Genomic DNA, 19,442 nt, shown 5'->3' on the forward strand with positions numbered 1-19,442 from the left:
TCCACCATAAGGAAATAACCTTTGAAAGTTTTTCTCGTTTTAACTTACCTTCATCGGTATGAGTCTCCCAATCCAGACAAAAGTTCCATCATTTGTAAAACTGTGTGTAATTTAGTTAAGGTAATCTTGAATTCTGCAATAGTATGCAAATACAAAATTTTCATCAGTTTCTATCTCAATATAATACCAAACTGAGTTTCTTTAGTCAGTGTCTTTATTGATTTTAGGGATCATATATTAATTAATCAGTGCCAAGCAATATGTGAAAATCTTTGCACAGTATTGTATACAACATAACATTCAAAATGGTGAACTCTAGTTGCATGATAGAATATAAATATTTTCCTGAACAACAATCAGTTTTGACTCTGAGCTGAATGAAATTATGGATTAAAAAATCTGAATCATTGTATTTTTAATAAGTAATTATCTGGTAATCTTCAAACACTTTATATTAATAATACAACCACATAAATCTAGTGTTATTCAGTATTATACATTAAATACCGTTAAAATGAAAAATTCTCATACAGTAGACAGTAGTACTGGACTTTCCAACACCGACTAAAACTGAATCCTACAGAAATCTATTAGAGATACTGTTTTAGTAAAATTCACAAGTAGATTACCTAACCTGATATACTGTGCATCAATTACGTCTACATATTACCGTACTAATTTGAAATTAGTTTTCTAGCACCCTTCTAGTAACCATCTCAACCATAAGTACAGGACAGAGAAAAACACCTAATTATTCTATGTAATAATGTATTTTGTTCACACTTGGGTATCAACATTGATAAAGTTTGTGTAAGCGCCTGCAATGCAAATATACAGGCACTTAAATACATGACTTGCCAGAAGAGTTGTACATACATTTATGTAACTTAAATACAAAAATACATAAAATTCACCCATAAAGTATTACATTTCAGAGGCATGATGTAACCGAAGCTGGGAATTAAATGGAATATACTCATTGTATCATTATACAGGTTTCTGAATTTGAGTCTGAAATCATAATGAAATAAAACAAAGATAATCAGAATTGTCTTGAGTACTGTTTGATAGTCTAGATAGAAGGACCTAACATATACTTTCATTATATTGTATTCTGGAATCCTTTAAATGAAAAATAACTAACTATTCCACTTGGAATGTATAGTGTGATCCTCTGAACTCATGCAAAACTCTTGCTAATTATACTGGAGAAAAGTAATTCATATCAATATATTTTTACCCTTATTTTATACAGATTTCTTGAACTTTAAATGAAAAGCTCGTCTATGAAGGTTCTGCAAAATGTTTACTCCATTCTGACAATTTTATAATTGTCCTAATACAAACCAGCTATCATACAGGACAATTTTACAAACTGGGTGATGGTACCGACGCTGGTAGCTATGGAACTGCCCCTAGCATAATTGGCAACAAATAATCTTTAGCTACATGTAACTATAAAATGAAAAGGCACACGCATAACTAAATAAAATTGTACAATATGGACGATGCAAAATATATCTTTTATATTTCAAGGTAATGCTAATTCTTACATCTAACTGCCAAGAAGGAATGCAAAATAAGGTGGCATTTTTCTACAGCTGCTTCTATCATACATCTATGCTATGTTGGGTAAGAGATAGATATACAGTACTTTACCTTAAAAAATATCAAATAGTTGATATTCATATATATACTTTCATGAAAAATAAACTAATCTTCATTCAGAACTGATTAGAGGTTGCCAATTAAACTAAACACACGTTACTGTGCTGAGTGGAATACTCCTAGAGTGACCCAAACCTAAGCTCTTTGAGTTATTCTCTGAGGAACAACTTCAACCCATCTTTTTTTTATCACAATCATCTGGCTTTGCAATTTTCTATACAATGCAATAATTTTTCCTCATTATCCAAAATTACAAACACATGACAAGGAATGAAGGTTTTACTGAAACTACAAAGGTACACTGAGACGACAAACCTATATCAAATAATCCAGATTTCATGAGTAACAGCCTCTATGTGGGTCATTTTAGGAGGCTCAGGTGATTGAACAAAGTGAACACTATCAATATACTGGTTCTAGTTTACACCTAAGGCTTTGTGTACATATTATTTACAATGGGCACAAGGAAATATAGTAATATACTACAGATGGGGTGCTACAAGCAATTCACGAGATACGAGAGACGCCCTTGCGCTCTCGATCTGTGGTGTCCACTCTCGACTACATTACTTACAGCCATTCGTCATATACTCATGCAAACTCTCAGAGACACTGCAAGCCTACTAAGCTCCTTGTGCTCATTGATAAAATTCCCTAAGTATGTAAAGTTTCTCCAGTCAAGCTGCATCTCTTAAGTACAATATGTTAACGACTAGTTACTTGGCTATATGCGGTAACAAGAGGACATTCATTCACAGTCAACAAGATTAGAAGTACAGTAGTCTATATGAATTTTGTTGGAGAGGAATAGTGTTTAAATCAAGAAAGGTGAGGGCAGACAAGATCCCTTGTCTCACAGAAGTTTAAAAAAATAAAATACTGCTGACAGTGAGGTAAGAAATTTATTTTTTGCTAAAACATATTCAGCAAAGACCTCTAGTAGGAATATGATAGATGACTTTACTATATCAATTGTGAGCTAACTTTACCAAACAAAGTAAGGTTTTAGCATCTTGCAGTACTATATGTAATTGTAATCTTATAGTTACAAGGACTTTTAAATATTATAACAAATAAATACTGAACAAATGCTAAAATAACTGGTTTGGCATAAGCTTAAAACCAACATAGTTGAGTCAACATCTGACATAGAGCATTTTTACATGACAGAAATGAGAGAGAAGCAGAGAAAAAGACACAGTTGCACTAAGCCACATGAAACATTCACAGATGTACATCAATGTGTTAGTGGTTAGCAAAATTTCTACTCAAGCAGAGGCACAACTTAATCCCCTGCTTATGGTCTTGTCCCCAGGAGAACTGTGAAGCTTAGGCTGCAGTTATAAATTTTCTTAAAAGAATTCTTGTTACACCCACCCGGATGTTGCTATTTAACATACCAGAATGAGAGCATACAAATAGGTATTTATGATATTCTTACATATACAAACTCAACATCTGTGAGTACGTGCAGAGAATTTGTGACATAAGTCAGTCTACACACAACCAGCCATTCTGGGCCCTGCTGACCGTGCGTACACCAAAACATACGCGCTTACAACAAACCACACGTTCACATTACATGGGCCTGGAGTTCCTTGGAAGGAACTCCATCACTGCCTCCTCATTCTCCTTAATTTTCTACATGTGTACAATAGTATTACTGTATTAATCTTTCCAGTCACATCAATATATCACTTATGACACAACAGATGTCAGTCTGCAGGAAAGTGAAGGGTGACTAGACCAGAATTGAGAGGTTATAAAGGTGATTAAGTACCAGCATTGGGGAGGCTGACATATGGATCAATAATGAATACAGGTAATTCAAGATGCCATGATAGGTTAATTATAAATATGGATGCAGCTGCATGAAAGAGTATTTGGAGCTACCTCAGAGAAAATGCAGTTTAATGTCACTTCTCTCATAATCTAAACGAGTCTTTCACATTGTGAGACTAAGTGGACTTTAAGCTGCTATTTCCTTTCAAAAGAAATGGATGTTGCAATCCTCATGCATGCCTTTTCATATGCCAAATCAAACAAGACAAGATTAGTTTTTTGTTATACAAGGAGATAGAATGGCACTTCCTTCCAAAAGTATGAAAACAGCTACTGGCCTCATTCATTCCGCAAAGTACCTCCTAAACTTTCCAGGTCACCATTATCATTCTCCTCTACCCCTTCCTCCTCCTCCTCCTCCTCCTCCTCTACCTCCTCCTGCTGCTGCTGCTCCTCTTCCTCTACCTCATCATCCTCATCTAAACCAACCCCAGCTTCCACAATAACATCTCCCTCCATCTCTTCCTTGTCTTCTTCTTTTGATGGAGACAGCTCTGCTGGAAACTGGAGTCGGCGTAGAGCATCCATAGGAGACATAGGTGTGGCAGGTGTTAGTGGTGCTTGTGTTGAGAGAGCTGGAGTAGTTGGGGATCGGTGGAGACTATTGAATGAAGTAGGGGAATCACATGTAGGAGAGACCAGTGCCTGCACCTGTCGTGAGGAATAGGGACACCCTGACATGGAGGGGGAAATAGCACCACCTCCAGGACTGGTCAGGTGACGGTGCGGAATGACCTCACGCTCTGCAGGTAGGGCCCAGAAGTCCTGCAGTGTTAGTTGCGAGTTAGTACATTGTTAGTTACATGTTATGGGGGCAGCTTTAATTTCAAACTTCCTGATACATATTTCACATTATTTCTACCATTCCTCTCTTTAGATGTTACAGACATTCATGCAAGGACTTTATTCTTAGGTTTACAATTACAGTATCTTCAAAACCCTGAGTAATCCATGCTAGTTATCTACTCTATTAAAATAATGACATGCACAGATATAAATAAATACAATAAAATCTGTCATATTTTAACAAGCTCATCCCGGTCTGACAATACTGCATCGAGTATTATCTATATACATAAAACACTTTCCACAACAAGCATTAAAAAGGAAGCACAACCAACAAACAGTAGATTATCTATGGAATAGCTATGATGCCTGGAATACTCAAGTGCTACCTTTATCCTACATAAGCTAAAGAAAACAATCTAAAATACATTGCAAGTTGCTCAAACAGTTCATGGATTAAGTTCACTTCATAAAATACACATTATAAAGAACTCGGTTCTTCATTGCTTTTACAGATACAGTGTTCTAATTTTTTGTAAATAAAGGTCTGAAAACCTTGTTGAACAGCAAAATAATACACAATGGTAGTGTTTATTCATTAAGTATATACAAACAAATTATGACATGACTATTGTTTGGTAAACATGTAGTCTCATTGTATTTTTAATGTGTACTATACACGTAGGCTGTACTTGCATGTCAATGAAACATTTACGATAGAGATTATAAAAATTTTGTACAGCACTCTGTATGATAAAAAAATAACCACCTCTGGAACAACAAAATAAACAAAATAAACGAGGAAAATGGGAAATCATTTTATTTTGTTGTCTTTACAAACTGACAGTAACAAAGTGAAGGGGGTGGGTGGGGCATTAAAAAATTAGGAGGCTTTGCTTTAGTTGTTTAATTACAGCTACTGTAATTCTTGAATAACTTTTGAGGGAGAAGGTTGTGGAGAGCTTAAAGATTACAATACTTTTCTATGATCTACAAACTATTTATCCTTTAACATTTACATTGGTATGTTATTGTTATTATTCATGAACACTTCAACAAAAGTGAAATCATATTTCATAACTCATCCTCAGGCGCCTGAAGAACAGTCTTTCAATCCATATAATCAAGATACCTAAAATAATTAAAAAATGACAAGACAGAAAATTCATTTATATGTCAGACTCTCATATAGGACTGCATTACATTAGCATAATCTCTTGACATTGTTCATACAATACTGAAATATTAGAGCTGTCTTTACAATAACCTATACTATACAATGTGAAACTAGAGCGAATAAGATTTCTTTGTGTACAGCTAAGGTGAAAAGTAATGTTAAAAACAATATAAACAAAGTATAAAGCAACTGTGGCACACAAAACTGAATAACCAAGAGAAAAAATTCTTCATTCTATTTGGCTTCTATTCAAAAATGTGCAGAACACTACAATACATCAGGAGTTCCCACGTGCAAAGAAATAGTTCACCGTACTCAAGTTATAAGACCACTACATCATCATACCCTTCGGATTTCGCTTTCTATAACAACGATTTTACCTGCAGAGGTGAGTCCTCATCTCAGGACTCAGCTGACCGAGCTTTTCGTCCTGTAATAGAGCCAAAGACGGACCGCAAAGTGGCTGAAATACTGCGAGGAGTACCTGCTCCTCGTCCTCGACTGACACCAGGGTGTGCATCCAGACACTTCTGGTATCTCAGCTGGGGAAAGAAGGAAAGGATTAATACTTGTACGAAAATGAAAGGTACATCTTCACTGATTCATTTGTAATAGTGTATATGACAACTCACAATGTGAACCCTTTAATAAACACTGAATAAAACATAAATCAGGTGTTGCATCTGAAGCTGCTTAAGAGAATTCCATGTGTCTGAGCAAGTTATTACAGTACATCCTTCTGAACATCTTGTTAATTGTCAATCTTTGCATCATAATAGACAACACAGTGAACTGATAACCCTCAGTGCCCAATGAAGAGTGTACAACTGTCATAAAATAATTTTTTTCTGCATTAAAACTTAACATTCTATAAGCACTTCAGTATATCATAAGTTTTCCATATATTTTTGCTAAAAAAAGAGTGCAAATTTTCTCAAAAGCATTATTTTATCATTTTTTTAGACTATACTTTATGGTAAAGCAACATCATATAAATGTGTACAGTTTTTCCACATGCCAGACACAAATCAACTGCCCTGTGTGGCCCATTTCCTATGATACCAAAGGTTCTTCACAGCATCTCTTCAGCCAACAGCTGCATTGCTTTCTGAATTTTACTTTTCATCCATTCCTAACTACTAGTTTTACAATTTCTCTTTTTCTATTTATCATGGACACAGAAATATTGAATTATAAACCTTAGACCAACATGGCAACAAGAAAATCTTATACAGTACGGTATACATATTCAAAAAGTGATATGATCTTGGAACAAACCAGTTCTGAATCCTCCATGGTCATAAGAAGAATGTACAACACATTCTCATTTCTGTTATGTAGGTAAAACAAAACCTTTCCTGAACAGCTTTTTCTTCTTTCTACAAACACAGGTACACAAAGCTGGCACCCCATCCCAACACCAGATCTACTCTAGGGCTGACAGAAACAAGAAAACGAAGGGTGAAGGAAAAGGATTTAAGTCTGAGGGATGTGACAGACTTCTCTTAAAAGGAATGAATACTGCAAGAATCAGGTCCCCCTGGTGGTGGTACTGCAATACACTGTAGATGGTAATCAAGGTTCTTTCAATTTTCTCTTTGACTGCATTACTTTCTGCCTTATATTTGTCCTCCAATCAAACAGGCCCTTCTCAAGTGGCAGTCTAACTTCTTTAACTTCAACTGGTTTAATTTTGATTCTTATTTCAGAATAAATCCTTTAGGTAAATCCACTGAAAATCTAAGTTTAACTCAGAGGTCTCATTAGACTATTTTCTAACATTATAGGGTAAAACACCCTACTCCTACTTTTCAACATAACCCCTAAGACACATATATAAACCTTCATATACAGTATTTGAAAAGCGAGAATGAGAAAGAACAAATTTTTCGTAATCCATTCAGTTCTCAGTAACCAAAATATCACGACAAAAGAGTTAATTACCTTGCATGCAGCTTCAATAGTCTTGCACAAAGCTCCACTTGAGGGTTCGCAGTGGAATATGTAGGATATGAACTGGTCTTGAGCAGTGTGCATGATGAAGGCGCAGTGTTTGACATCACGGCCTATGCCCAAGAAGGACAGGAAACGAACTCTGCACTCTGCTATTTGTTTACCATCATCCTGAAAAAGATGTGTAGTATCAATTAAACAGCTCCATGGGGATACTTTCCCATACAGGTTATTCTTGAAACATTCCACACACTTTATCACAGCTCATTAAAATATATCTGCTACACCATACTGTTCCTTAGTCATGACTGAGTTGGTATATAAAATATTGTTAAAATTTAAAATTGTTCTTTTCACAGAAATAACTGCTACACATGCATTATATTAACCTATGAATGAATGCAAAATATCTTTCAAGACAGAATACTGTGCTCATACATAAAGTTACGCTTGTTTACCAAAACTTTTCGGTTCATAAAATAGCAACAAAACTTTTACAGTACATGCATTAGAAACCTGTTTTTTCAGCCTACTAAAATAATGATCCTAAACTGTATTTGTGAATAAAATCTTTGTTTTTGTTAAACCAGCTGTTTTTTTTTTATCTGCTTTCCTATTTGTAAACCTTATCTTCTAAGTTTAAAGTTTTAATTGAACTTCAAGGTAAAGGCCTCTGAGGACATATCAAGAGTAACTTGACTGTATGACGATCTAAATTTCTGCACAAGGTGATATGACTTTATTTTGTAAACTTCAGTATTAAAATTAATTATAAACTACTTGAATCTTTAGGAAAAATTATTATTATGATTTCGGCTTAAGGTTTCAATAAAATACTTCACTGCAAGAGAAAAACTCGCATAGACCAATATTAAAGTACAAAATATGTAATATGTTGAGAAAAAAAACTAAACGACATTTCGAAACACTTACAATATTTGTAATGGTGATTGTGGATGGTGCAATAGCCACAGCTACATTTTTCCAGGGCTTAGGGTTATTTTCTATGACTCTGTCAATTGCACTATTTAGGACCTCCATGCCAGAGGGTCTCTCTACTTGCAATAACCCAATGTACTGGACTCTCATCACTTTCTTTGGCTCCTCCATCGGGGTTGGGAAAGACTGGGCTGTAAGAGTAGATACGTGATAAGACCAGATTCCTCTTATATGAAGCAAAGCCGTCTTAAATTATTTCAAAATACAGATGTAAAGTTGTAGTACAATTTCAAGCAAGTGGATTTTCGAAAGACAATCACGATAGAATATCCAGTTAAGTGCCATAGTTGGATTTAAGTAACCAGAGGCCACAAGGTTTCAAATGCAGCACTACTACGTACGTGGAATGATTTGCGAATGTCGATGAAGTCTACGGTGTTCGGTGGGAAGATTAGTTGGTCTTGTTAGTCTGCCAGAACCACCACTACTTACACCTGCAACAAATAATTTGCAAAATGCATTGCACTCTACTGATTAAAATTCAGTATAAATTACTTACTTATACAGTACTCTTGTTACAACATAAAAAATATAGTAATAATATTATATACAAAATACTCGTATTATTGTACTAATAACAATACAGAAATAAAAATGAGTTCAGTACAAAGCTTGTTCTGCACTTACATGTGTCCAGAGGCTTGTTCATATTCTGTTGGAGAGAACGCTCTATCATTATTTTCTTACAAATATCTCGTAAGGTATTTGCAATTGTACGAGCTGGGGTGTCACATCGGAAAACATGGCACATGTGTTTTCTTGATGCCCGGTCCCTTGCTACGTAAGCGAAGTCCCTGTAAGATACAGAATGGTCATTTTAGCTGAGCAAGAGTAGCTTGAAACTGTTCTATGAACACCATTTTTCCAAGAACCATTCTTTGAAGACCATTTTTATGGCAATACTGCACTGTACTTTACACAACATTTCTTCCTCTCAAATCTATGCCTGAATTACTGTACTGGTTCCTACAGGATACCTGGTTACTAAAATGTATTTATTATTCAAACTGATCAGATCATGAAAAACTGCTAAGCTCATTAGATGGACATTCCTGCTGCCCTTGACTGAGAATGCCATAAACAAAAGTACACTGTTATCTTTTATACACTGCATCATCAATAAAACTCCATCCGCATGACTGTTTAAATAAGAGTCAAAAGATTATTTCAAATTCTTCTGTGCTTACAAAATAAAAACCACACATTAATAAAACAAAACAGGCAAAACATGACAACCATGCATAGAACATCAAGAAACTGATTAGGGTTTGTAAGCCATTCTACAAAACCTATATCTAAACTTTCAGTTTATCAAGATATGATATTCAATAAATATTCAATATAAAAACAATTACAGTACTTCAAATCAGCATAGCCAGGTAAAATACTAATTCTTCCCATGCAGAGTGATGAAAATAACTGATGAATACAAGACAGAATTGTAAAGGTAAAAACCTGATATTAAAGAACTGTCTACCTAAGAATGAGGAGCCTATGAGCTCAAACGGACAAGACATTTGACAGCTCCCGTCTACATCTAGCACAGAACAGTCAATATTCATTCAGAAAGTTTCTCTTGTTAAAAATGTGCAAAGCAGTAATCCAAAACAATGTAGACATGCTAATGAGCTAAGTGCATTTTAGTAACATCAAGTAAAGTATTCTTATAATCACGGGAAACCATACTTCATACACTTAGTGTGTGAAACTCAACAGATTTGAAATAAATAAGCAAACCCATCACATCAGCAAGAAATAAGAATGCATGGCCAAATGTAACTGATATCATGCAAAGAATGAAACTGCATGGTCAATAGGGTTGCAAGACCATTACCTCTCCCTGTAAAGCATGAAGTCCCGGCAGCACAGTCAAGAAGAAAAATGAATAATGTGTAAGTCAATGGCTCAAGTTATACTGTACATAGTAAAATTGCCCTGCAAATCTGAAGCTGAACCATATAATGCATAGGATTTTATATTTCATCCCTTGAAATATTTAAACCAACTTCTCCTGTTATAAAACTTTTAAATACTGAATAAATAATAACTTTCAATTCAACTGCAACTGCATAAAACTTTTATATATCTAAAGCCCAGCACATTAATCAAAAGCAACATACTGGTATACCACCAAGCTTGTATGCAAACAATAAGCGCCGCTTTTTAAATTCACGTTTAATAATTCTGGAACATCACCACACAAGTACAAGAGGGATACCCTGATAATGCACAAGATAAATTGCAATTATATGAAGGTAACCATTAATTTATTTAATGTAAATTTTATCTGGCATTGGAGTCAATACTCTGTTGTCTTCTGGACAAAATTTTAATAAAAGAATGATCTATTTCTTTATTAATGTATTCAAGCACAAAACTAAATTCTGTACAAACAGAACTTACATATGGTAGAGGCTCTCCCTTCACAAAATTGCAACTGTGTCTAAATTTTCATATCATTAGACTTCTTTTATGAATTATATGATACTCCATCTTAGTAACTAAAATGAAAACTCTGGTTTAATGACTGATATTAAAAACATGTTCCATACCAATCATAAATCCTTTCTAATACTTTTGTAAATAAATGACTGCAAGAACTTTTTAACATCTTGACTTCCTTATCTTTAAAAGGCAGGTTTACTCAAACATAATTTTAGCATTCAAACTTGAAAACAGATTAATTTAATATGGGGCAATAACATTTTCTATTAATCTGATAGTACAACAAAAATATGGCACTGCAGTATGCATTTTTACAATTTATTTTGTAACCTTAACCATAGCACTAATTTGAATAAATGTTTTAGAGCTAAATAATTCATACAATTTCCAGATTTAAGACACCAACACACAAACTTCATAACGAAAATGGTCTACAGCAATTACCTGCCGTTGTCACGTCCCACACCCCAGACACGAATTGTATGTATGGGTTGGGTGTTTAGTACAGTCAAGTTTTCAGGGTCAACTAGCTTCAACGAGCCTTCATCCAAGTCCATAAACAGGTCTTTTCCCTGGAAATATCAGTTTATGCTGTCATTAGATCTTTAAGGAATTGTAATACTATTTTAAATAAGATCTTATACTTCTCATTAAGCAAAAACCCTTTGGCCCAGCTCTGTGAGAGTTGATAAATGTTAAATCTGTGGCCAGTATAAGTTATGCATTAATAACAACAATATTTATCTCTTGACTTTGAAAATGAATAAAATACAAGGAAATATAAACATAGGCATTTTAAATTATGGAAATGATTAATTATGCAATGTAATACTCAGAAGGTATATGATGTTGAAAAAAAACTATCAAGTATCTGGAAAAAACACTTGACTTTTTCTCATGACAATAGGGTCACATTCTATATTAACCTTAGTAGAACAAAAACTGCTGCTCAATACTTTTATATTACAGAGTGAAAATAAAGTTTATTTAACAAACGACCGAGGACTTACATCTCCCCAGCATCCTACTACATCCAGTACATCTCTTCTACCAACAGACAGGTCCACAATACATCGGTTGACTGCCTTGGAGGACCTTTCTGGTGTAAGATCTTCCTCGGCAATCTCAACCCAGCCGAGGGAACGGACAGCAAAACGAATGGGGCGTCCACCACTCCCTTCTGTTATGTCACTCCGTGCTGGGTAGCTGCGTCGTCTGTTTAAGAGGGGCACATTAGCGTTTGATGAATATATTGATTCTGATCGCAATTAAAAATCTTTTCCCTAGTTATTACTGTACTGCTAAATGAGGTATCCAACATAAACTTACATGAATGATGACTAATTATTTAAGTTATCTTTATCGTAATGAAATGTACTCTCATGTCATGTTTTCTGTAATTTCATGGAAATGTTCTATCACTTACATTTAGGAATATTAGAAATATTTCATGACATTTATGTCATGTGTCCAAAACAATAATACTGTATCCAATAGGATTAGGATTTATTATACATACGGAAAAAGACAAGAACAGTATACACCACTGATGAAAGTCATATTAAGATCATATAACTAAATGTTCCTTACCAAATAGTCAATAGGAAAACTGACTGAAATTTTCTTAGCTTTTAATTGTCAGACTGTATATTCATATAGCAAATGAAATCTTACAATTTTCTTGGCTTTCCTTGCCAATAAGTGAGCTCAAAGGACAATAATATTTCCATGAATTTTAGCTTTTAAAGAAATTTCTCAAAAGTTCTAATTTAATCAGTCTACCTGTAATGCATTATGCCTTTTACCAGAAGAGAACACAAAGACTGAATTCTACTTTTACTAATATGTACTGTATATAATGTATATGACCTGTTTTGAAACGGAAAATGCCATTTATTGCCAAATCTTACAATCATGACTGCGGCACAAACAAAACTCCCACAATGAAGTTTACGTTTGCAATGTTTACTTACAATCTGGATCAAAACCTTGAGAAAACCACCTCCATTACAAATACAAACCTTAATTACTTTAAAGTGACGCCTTGTAACCCCTATACTCACTTATAAGCATTGTCAACTGCAGCAGTCCTTGGGCGCGAATCTGACAACTCAGAGAGGGCTGAGGAAGTGTTGCTGCGTGTCACCGTTCCAGCTATGTTGCCGCTTGACTGTCATAAATATAAAGGATTGTAAAGCATTGCTGAAAAGTACTAGGCTTTTAAAATAAAAAACCTAAGCATATAATACATACTCAAAGCGGCATTACCTAAAATAAAAGACAGTTATATCTGTCACTGCCTTAATTTACATGACAATCAGCTAATACTGTACTGTTCATTACAAAATGCCAATTCACTAAAATAACAGTCCCTAATAAGCTTTCTTGGGAGTGAATTATGTATGTAAAAACGGTAGGTATCCATGAAACTTTCATAAAAAATGGAGTAGGTACATTCAAAGGTACACTTCTTAACAATTTCCACTGACACAGTGGGTGAGTTCGAGGAAAACATGACATCAGTCACTGCCACATTCATTCCTTAGCTGTTGAATCAAACCAATCACTGCCACATTCATTCCTTAGCTGTTGAATCAAACTGACTTATGAAAAGTATTATAAGTAATATTCCAAGGAGCTCTGCATGACTTACCTGGTCAGCTTCCTTGGTCCTTCTCTCTGCCCTCAGAGGAGCTGCGCTGACAGTGTCTGACGGTTCTGGAGGCGTCCGAGTGATGGTGCCGCTCTTGATGTGCCAGTAATATGGGCCATCGTTATCTGGGGAAAGGAAGGAGATGGTGATTGTTGAAGGTCCAGTAAATATGGTTTATAGTTATGGTACTAAAATGTAAAGTGGCCGCCTTGAAATTCAGATGAAGTTCTACTAAGCTCACTGCTCAACTACACATAAAATTTCTGTACCTTGTGACAGTCGTGGTTTCCCTAACAACTCTTGTGAATAATAATGCGGTAATTACTAATTATTAAATCAATTTTTCCTTCAAACAATCCATCACGAATATTGTGCACAAATAAGTACTACCAAGCTTATACTATGCACACATGAAATACATTTGGCTAAATTTTTCTGTCAAAAATAAATAAGGAACTTTTTTTTTTATTTTATTTCTCAATTACTTCACCAAAATTTAGGTTACCAACCTTATGGGTGTTTTTCTTATGAGGCCATAAAATAAGGAATTTTTTTTATGGAATCTGCAATACAATCTGATCTAACTGCAAGCATGGAACTCTAATTAAGAGAAGGTATTTACAGGATCACGAACAGACTCGTGGTTCAACTCGGCCACATGAACCTATGCTTATTCTCGTGAGTGTCAAGCTGTACAATTTCTTTCTGAAACCCAACCCAGCACTACGAGAGTACAATACTGCCCTAAAATGGAAAACTGCAGTATCTGCAAACTTTTCGAAATTGAGATATGCCACTTACTGGGCTTGTGAAACACTGATATGCAAGTTACTGCAGTTTCAGAATGATTCTTCAATACTTTCCCGGGAATATTTAGGGGGTCCCATTTACAGTATCTGCAAAATCAGTAGTAAGTCAGTTCTGTATTTTTGCAGATACTGCAGTCTTCCATTTTAAGGCAGAATACCCCTCTATAACTCTCCAGAAATCTAGATAATACACAATTACTACAGAAGCACCAAGAGCTTTCTTTCCAGCCCATCATCAGAGGAAGCCAAACGCCACTCCACGTACCCTCGTGTTTTTCCCACCCGGGAGGAAGGGCGTCTTCTGAGGCAGGATCGGACTTCTCCTCCTTGTCCTCTTGGTTGTTCTGCTGTGAAGGCTGGTGTGTTGGCGTCGAATGCTGCGAACCAGTCTGCGTTGGTGGTCGTTTGACAGGCAGAGCGTAGAGGTCCTGCGAATGGACGGGGCAATTACAATCCGGTGAATGTCAAAGAGACGGCCGCGCGAAAATACAGGCTTTTAATGTAATTCCTTCGCTGGGGAATGTAGAAAAGGGGTGTATATAATGAAGTAAAGATGAGATCATTCGAGGAAGTTACAGAGATAACGGAAATTTCGCCGCCTTCTGTTTATACTTTTGCTTTCATCTCGGTCTAGGCTGGTACTAAACGCGGCGTCTCGCGGGAACTTCCGCCATGTTTAGTACCATCCTCGTGGCTCGTAAATAAAAAACGCGATGAATTTCTCATTATCTCAATGATTTCTCAAATCATCTCACCTATACCATATAATACACCGCCATTTCTATATCTTTTATGTAAAACGACATCTTCGTGCGGCCTTCTGCCAAAAAGATTCTTACATCTATTCAGCATTCTGTTTAGGGTAACTGCGCATGCGTGGTAATTACCTTATACTGCTTTATAAAGGGATTGTTTTTATATATTTTAATCAAATATGGCGACCAGCTTGTTTTGAGAATGATTTTAACACATACCTGACATAACATCTCGTGATACAGAACTGGGATTTTACAAGTTACATAATTATACATGGTTTTACATCATTGTACACAGGTTTAAATCATCATACAAGGTTTTACTACATCATTATATATGGTTTAATTTTAAAATATTTCAACATTAGTAATCAGGCATTACTAAAAGGGACACATCTAATAACTTATGCTACACAAACCGTGGAAATCTTTTGGTAACTAAATAAGGTGACTTTATTTTAGTACTATAGAAAGAACTATACGAAAATTATATCAAAACGACTATAACAGGACTGTAACAAAAAGTTATTTAAGTGTTATCAAAATCAGTTTAAAAATTATTTAGACAACTATTTACCAATTAGCTGAGTTATCAAAATTCAAATCCGAGCAAAACTTTGAAGTATATATATATATATATATATATATATATCTTTATATATATATATATATATGTATAACCAACAATATATATATATATATACTTGGAAGGATTCTGGTTATTTAATATTAAGAGTTTATACAATGAAAACAATTTAGGAAGTGGCATTAATCAATTGTAGATAAAACAACAATGAATATTTAACCTACACTAATACATTACTGCATGATAATATTTTGTTGTTTTTGTTTTAGAGTAAGATAATACAACAAATGCATGCTACAATATGAATATAATGGTGATGATGAGTTAATCTGTCATCATTTCTGTCAGTGACATTCATTTGATCTTAAACACACAAAAGCATACACACATATTGTGACAATGATTATGATGGAATTTGTCACGTATATTTTTAAAACTAATAATCACCTGTCTTTGTAAACACACCCACACACAAGCTGATAAGCTGATGATAATGACGATGGTGACATAATTTCTAATTTTATCTAGTTTTTAACCATGATAATCATCTGATCAAATACAAGCTGACCCCATTTCATTAATGATTATTGGCATTGACCTGACCTTGAAAACAACAAAACTACCATTATGACAGTCGCGAGAATTATATAATCTATTTCTCCTTTTTTCCACTGACATTCAATTAACCTCGGGGACACAAACACATACAAACACACAAACATATACGAACATACACTATATTGTCACATTATCCCTATCCAGGATTAGAGTATGCGCGCATGCGTGATGGAGTGAATGACCTTGCTGACAATGATATAATCTATAGGCTATCCAGTTTTTCACCAACATTCAATTAACTCTGGGCACACAAACACATACCAACAAACAAACATACACGAACATACACTACACCGTCATAATTGTAAGTCCAAAATTTGAGTGAGTGCGCATGCGCAAGTGAGCCAGCGCATGACTTTCGTATGTACCTGCGTATTCTGTTTAACCCCTTATTTTAACTGTCATTCAATAAATCATGGAGACAAAGCACACAAACAAACAAACACACACACAGGAACATACACTACACCGTCACAATCATCCCCATCACAGACGCGAGTTCGTGCGTGTGCGCATGCGCGAGTGAGCCCGCGCGGGAAGAATGACTTCTGACGTACCTGCGTGTGCTCAGCTGTCATATGAGGAATGTGGGTGGGTGAGTGTCGCCCCTGCTGGGACGAATTTGAGGAGGATGTCGATCCCCCGTCTGTCACCACTCCAGAATCCCCTCCACCTTCCCCTCCTTCGGGGGTCACCATACGTTTGTCATCGCTCCTGGAAATAGGGGAAGGAAGATTAGAAGGAGGAAGGGCGTGGGTGTAGGCGCCGTGATGGTGTACATGGTTCTTTGGTGCCCAAGGGGACGATTCGCACTTCGGGTTACAGCTGGGTGTCCCTAATATGGCCTACATACTTAAGCATACATTCAATTTTTTTAATCTAAATAAAGAAAAATTGAAAAAAAATTCATACACAGGTTAAGATTTTTTTTAAAATAAAATGTAAAAAATGCCCAAGGATACAATACATGAATATTTAAATTTCCATCAAATAAAAAAAAATAAATAAAGGATATATTTCTTTAATTCCTACATAGGCCATAAGCCATTTTTATATAAACTTTAAAAAGCTTACTGGAAATATATACGAATATTTCACTTAACAAACTTTTTTAAATTTAAAACATGAAATATTTTTTAAACCACTAAGTTGTTTTAATTTTTACATAATAATGCAAAAATGTTTCAGGAATATTTAAAATCCCATAACCACAGAAAATTTTTTTTCATTCTATAAAGATGTATTTTTGATAAAGAAATACCGGCGTTTTACTTATAAAAATGGATAAAAAAATTCTTGAATTAATGGGTTCTGATTTTTATAAAACTAAGAAAATATAAAATGTATCAATAAATACAGGTTTAGTACTGAAATAATTTTTTCCACAGTAAAAAAAAATAATTTAAGATTAAAAACTTCCAAAACAATTATTTACAATTCACAACACAACACAACCACATGAATAATACTTACAGTATATATGTATGTATGTATAAAATAACGCATGCAGACACAAGTGAGTAATTTGTAACATGTATATGAACATCTAGGTATGAATACACTTTTTTTCTTGTACATATACATGCACTTGTGATACACAAATATATATGTAGTGGTGTTTATATACAATATCACTGCTAACACTTTGTTTAATACATCATAATCCTGTTTCAAGGTTAATTTGAATATTAGGGAAAGGAAACATTAAATACATGCATAATATATAATATATATATATATATATATATATATATATATATATATATATATATATATATATATATATAAAATAAAAAAATATATAAAATTCAATTAAATTTTAATAAAAAAAATAACGCAATAACTAACGTGAAGACATGCAAGAATTAATCAAAGCTCCTTCAGATAAATATTAAAATGATAAAACTTAAATTTTAATCCAATTGCGCATTGGAATGCTTCTGAAAAAAGACATTTCTTAAAGACTAAATTGTTAAAAAATATATACTGTACATATAAATAATCACTCCAAACTGAAATAAGTTTTTTCAAAAAAAAAAAACCATTTTTTTTTTCGATTTTCAACTTAAAATGAAAAAGCAAGAATATTCTTGGATTAAATCAAACTGCAACTGAAAAAACCACTCCAGTTACTGATCTGTCAGACAAAAATGCCACGTTGGACAAAAGGAAAAAAAAAAAGCTGTACAAGGCAACCAGTCGAAACTGACTGGCAACAAATGCAAAAACAATAAACAAAACGTGATAAAAAAACATTTTCTCCAAGGTTTAAAAAACTAATGCCAACGAAAAAAAACTTGAAACTAGTGACTTGCTATTATAAAAAAATAATATACAATGGTCCCACTAGTGAAAAAAACAGATAGTAACTGAAAAAAAAAAACACTTCAACATTCACAGATCACAAGACGTTATGGACGAGAAGCGATTGAAACAGAAACTGAATTATTACAGAAAAAACCTGGAAGCCAGCCGATGTGAAAGAAAAAAACTCAAAAATTAAATATAAAATCATGCTAAAAAAATACTGCAACCAGAGACTTGCCAATATAAAAAAATAAATAAAAAAAAGCCAATGACTGAAAAAAACTTCCATATTTACAAATCACATGACGTTAGTGACAGGAAGCAATAAAAAAAAACTAAATCAATAAAAAAAGACGAATTGCAAGCATGCCGACGTGAAGGACAAAAGCAAAAGAAAAATCCTCTCTCAAAAAAAAAAACTCTTTAATAAATAGCTGATCGTGTCACGTGCTGAAAAAGACGAAAGCAAAAAAAAAAAAAAAACTCTCACTAAAAGGAAAAACAACTCTTAATGAATAGTTTGATCGCGTCACGTGACTCACTCCCTATCATGTAGGTTATCGTGGTTGTTGGAGACTATCTGGTTGTTTGTCTGTTGTTGCAGGTTGTTGCGCTGGGTCACGTGCTCTATGAGGTCAGGCTGGTTAATGGTATAACTCAGGCCTTGCTTCCGACCCATTATGCCCTCATTGTCCAACAGGCTGAGGGAGGAGGAGAAGAACAGAGGTCGACATGGGTCAGCTGGAGAGAAGGTCTGTTTATGTATACAAATGACTCTCTCTCTCTCCCTCTCATCTCTCTCTCTCTCTCTCTCTCTCTCTCGAACAACTCTCTCTCTCTCACA

General features: G+C 34.6%; 1 protein-coding gene across 2 annotated transcripts in view; it reads right to left on the minus strand.

Moving 5' to 3' along the window:
• Nucleotides 1–751: 751 nt before the first annotated feature.
• Nucleotides 752–19,442, minus strand: part of LOC136856054 (uncharacterized) — a 479,906-nt gene continuing 461,215 nt past the window's right edge. Inside the window, exons 4-16 of one of the 2 annotated variants that reach the window (XM_067133665.1) lie at nt 19,141–19,299; nt 16,849–17,005; nt 14,598–14,760; nt 13,524–13,648; nt 12,934–13,040; nt 11,881–12,085; nt 11,315–11,442; nt 9,053–9,219; nt 8,767–8,859; nt 8,360–8,556; nt 7,418–7,597; nt 5,854–6,015; nt 752–4,275 (exon numbers count right to left, since the gene is read on the minus strand). In XM_067133665.1, the coding sequence (XP_066989766.1) occupies nt 5,875–6,015; nt 7,418–7,597; nt 8,360–8,556; nt 8,767–8,859; nt 9,053–9,219; nt 11,315–11,442; nt 11,881–12,085; nt 12,934–13,040; nt 13,524–13,648; nt 14,598–14,760; nt 16,849–17,005; nt 19,141–19,299 (1,822 nt within the window). In that variant the 3' untranslated portion in view covers nt 752–4,275; nt 5,854–5,874. The remainder of the gene's footprint in view (nt 4,276–5,853; nt 6,016–7,417; nt 7,598–8,359; nt 8,557–8,766; nt 8,860–9,052; nt 9,220–11,314; nt 11,443–11,880; nt 12,086–12,933; nt 13,041–13,523; nt 13,649–14,597; nt 14,761–16,848; nt 17,006–19,140; nt 19,300–19,442) is intronic. The other variant, XM_067133743.1, reaches the window with a different exon arrangement.

The sequence above is a fragment of the Macrobrachium rosenbergii genome, chromosome 1, assembly GCF_040412425.1.
Source record: "Macrobrachium rosenbergii isolate ZJJX-2024 chromosome 1, ASM4041242v1, whole genome shotgun sequence".
Lineage (NCBI taxonomy): Eukaryota > Metazoa > Arthropoda > Malacostraca > Decapoda > Palaemonidae > Macrobrachium > Macrobrachium rosenbergii.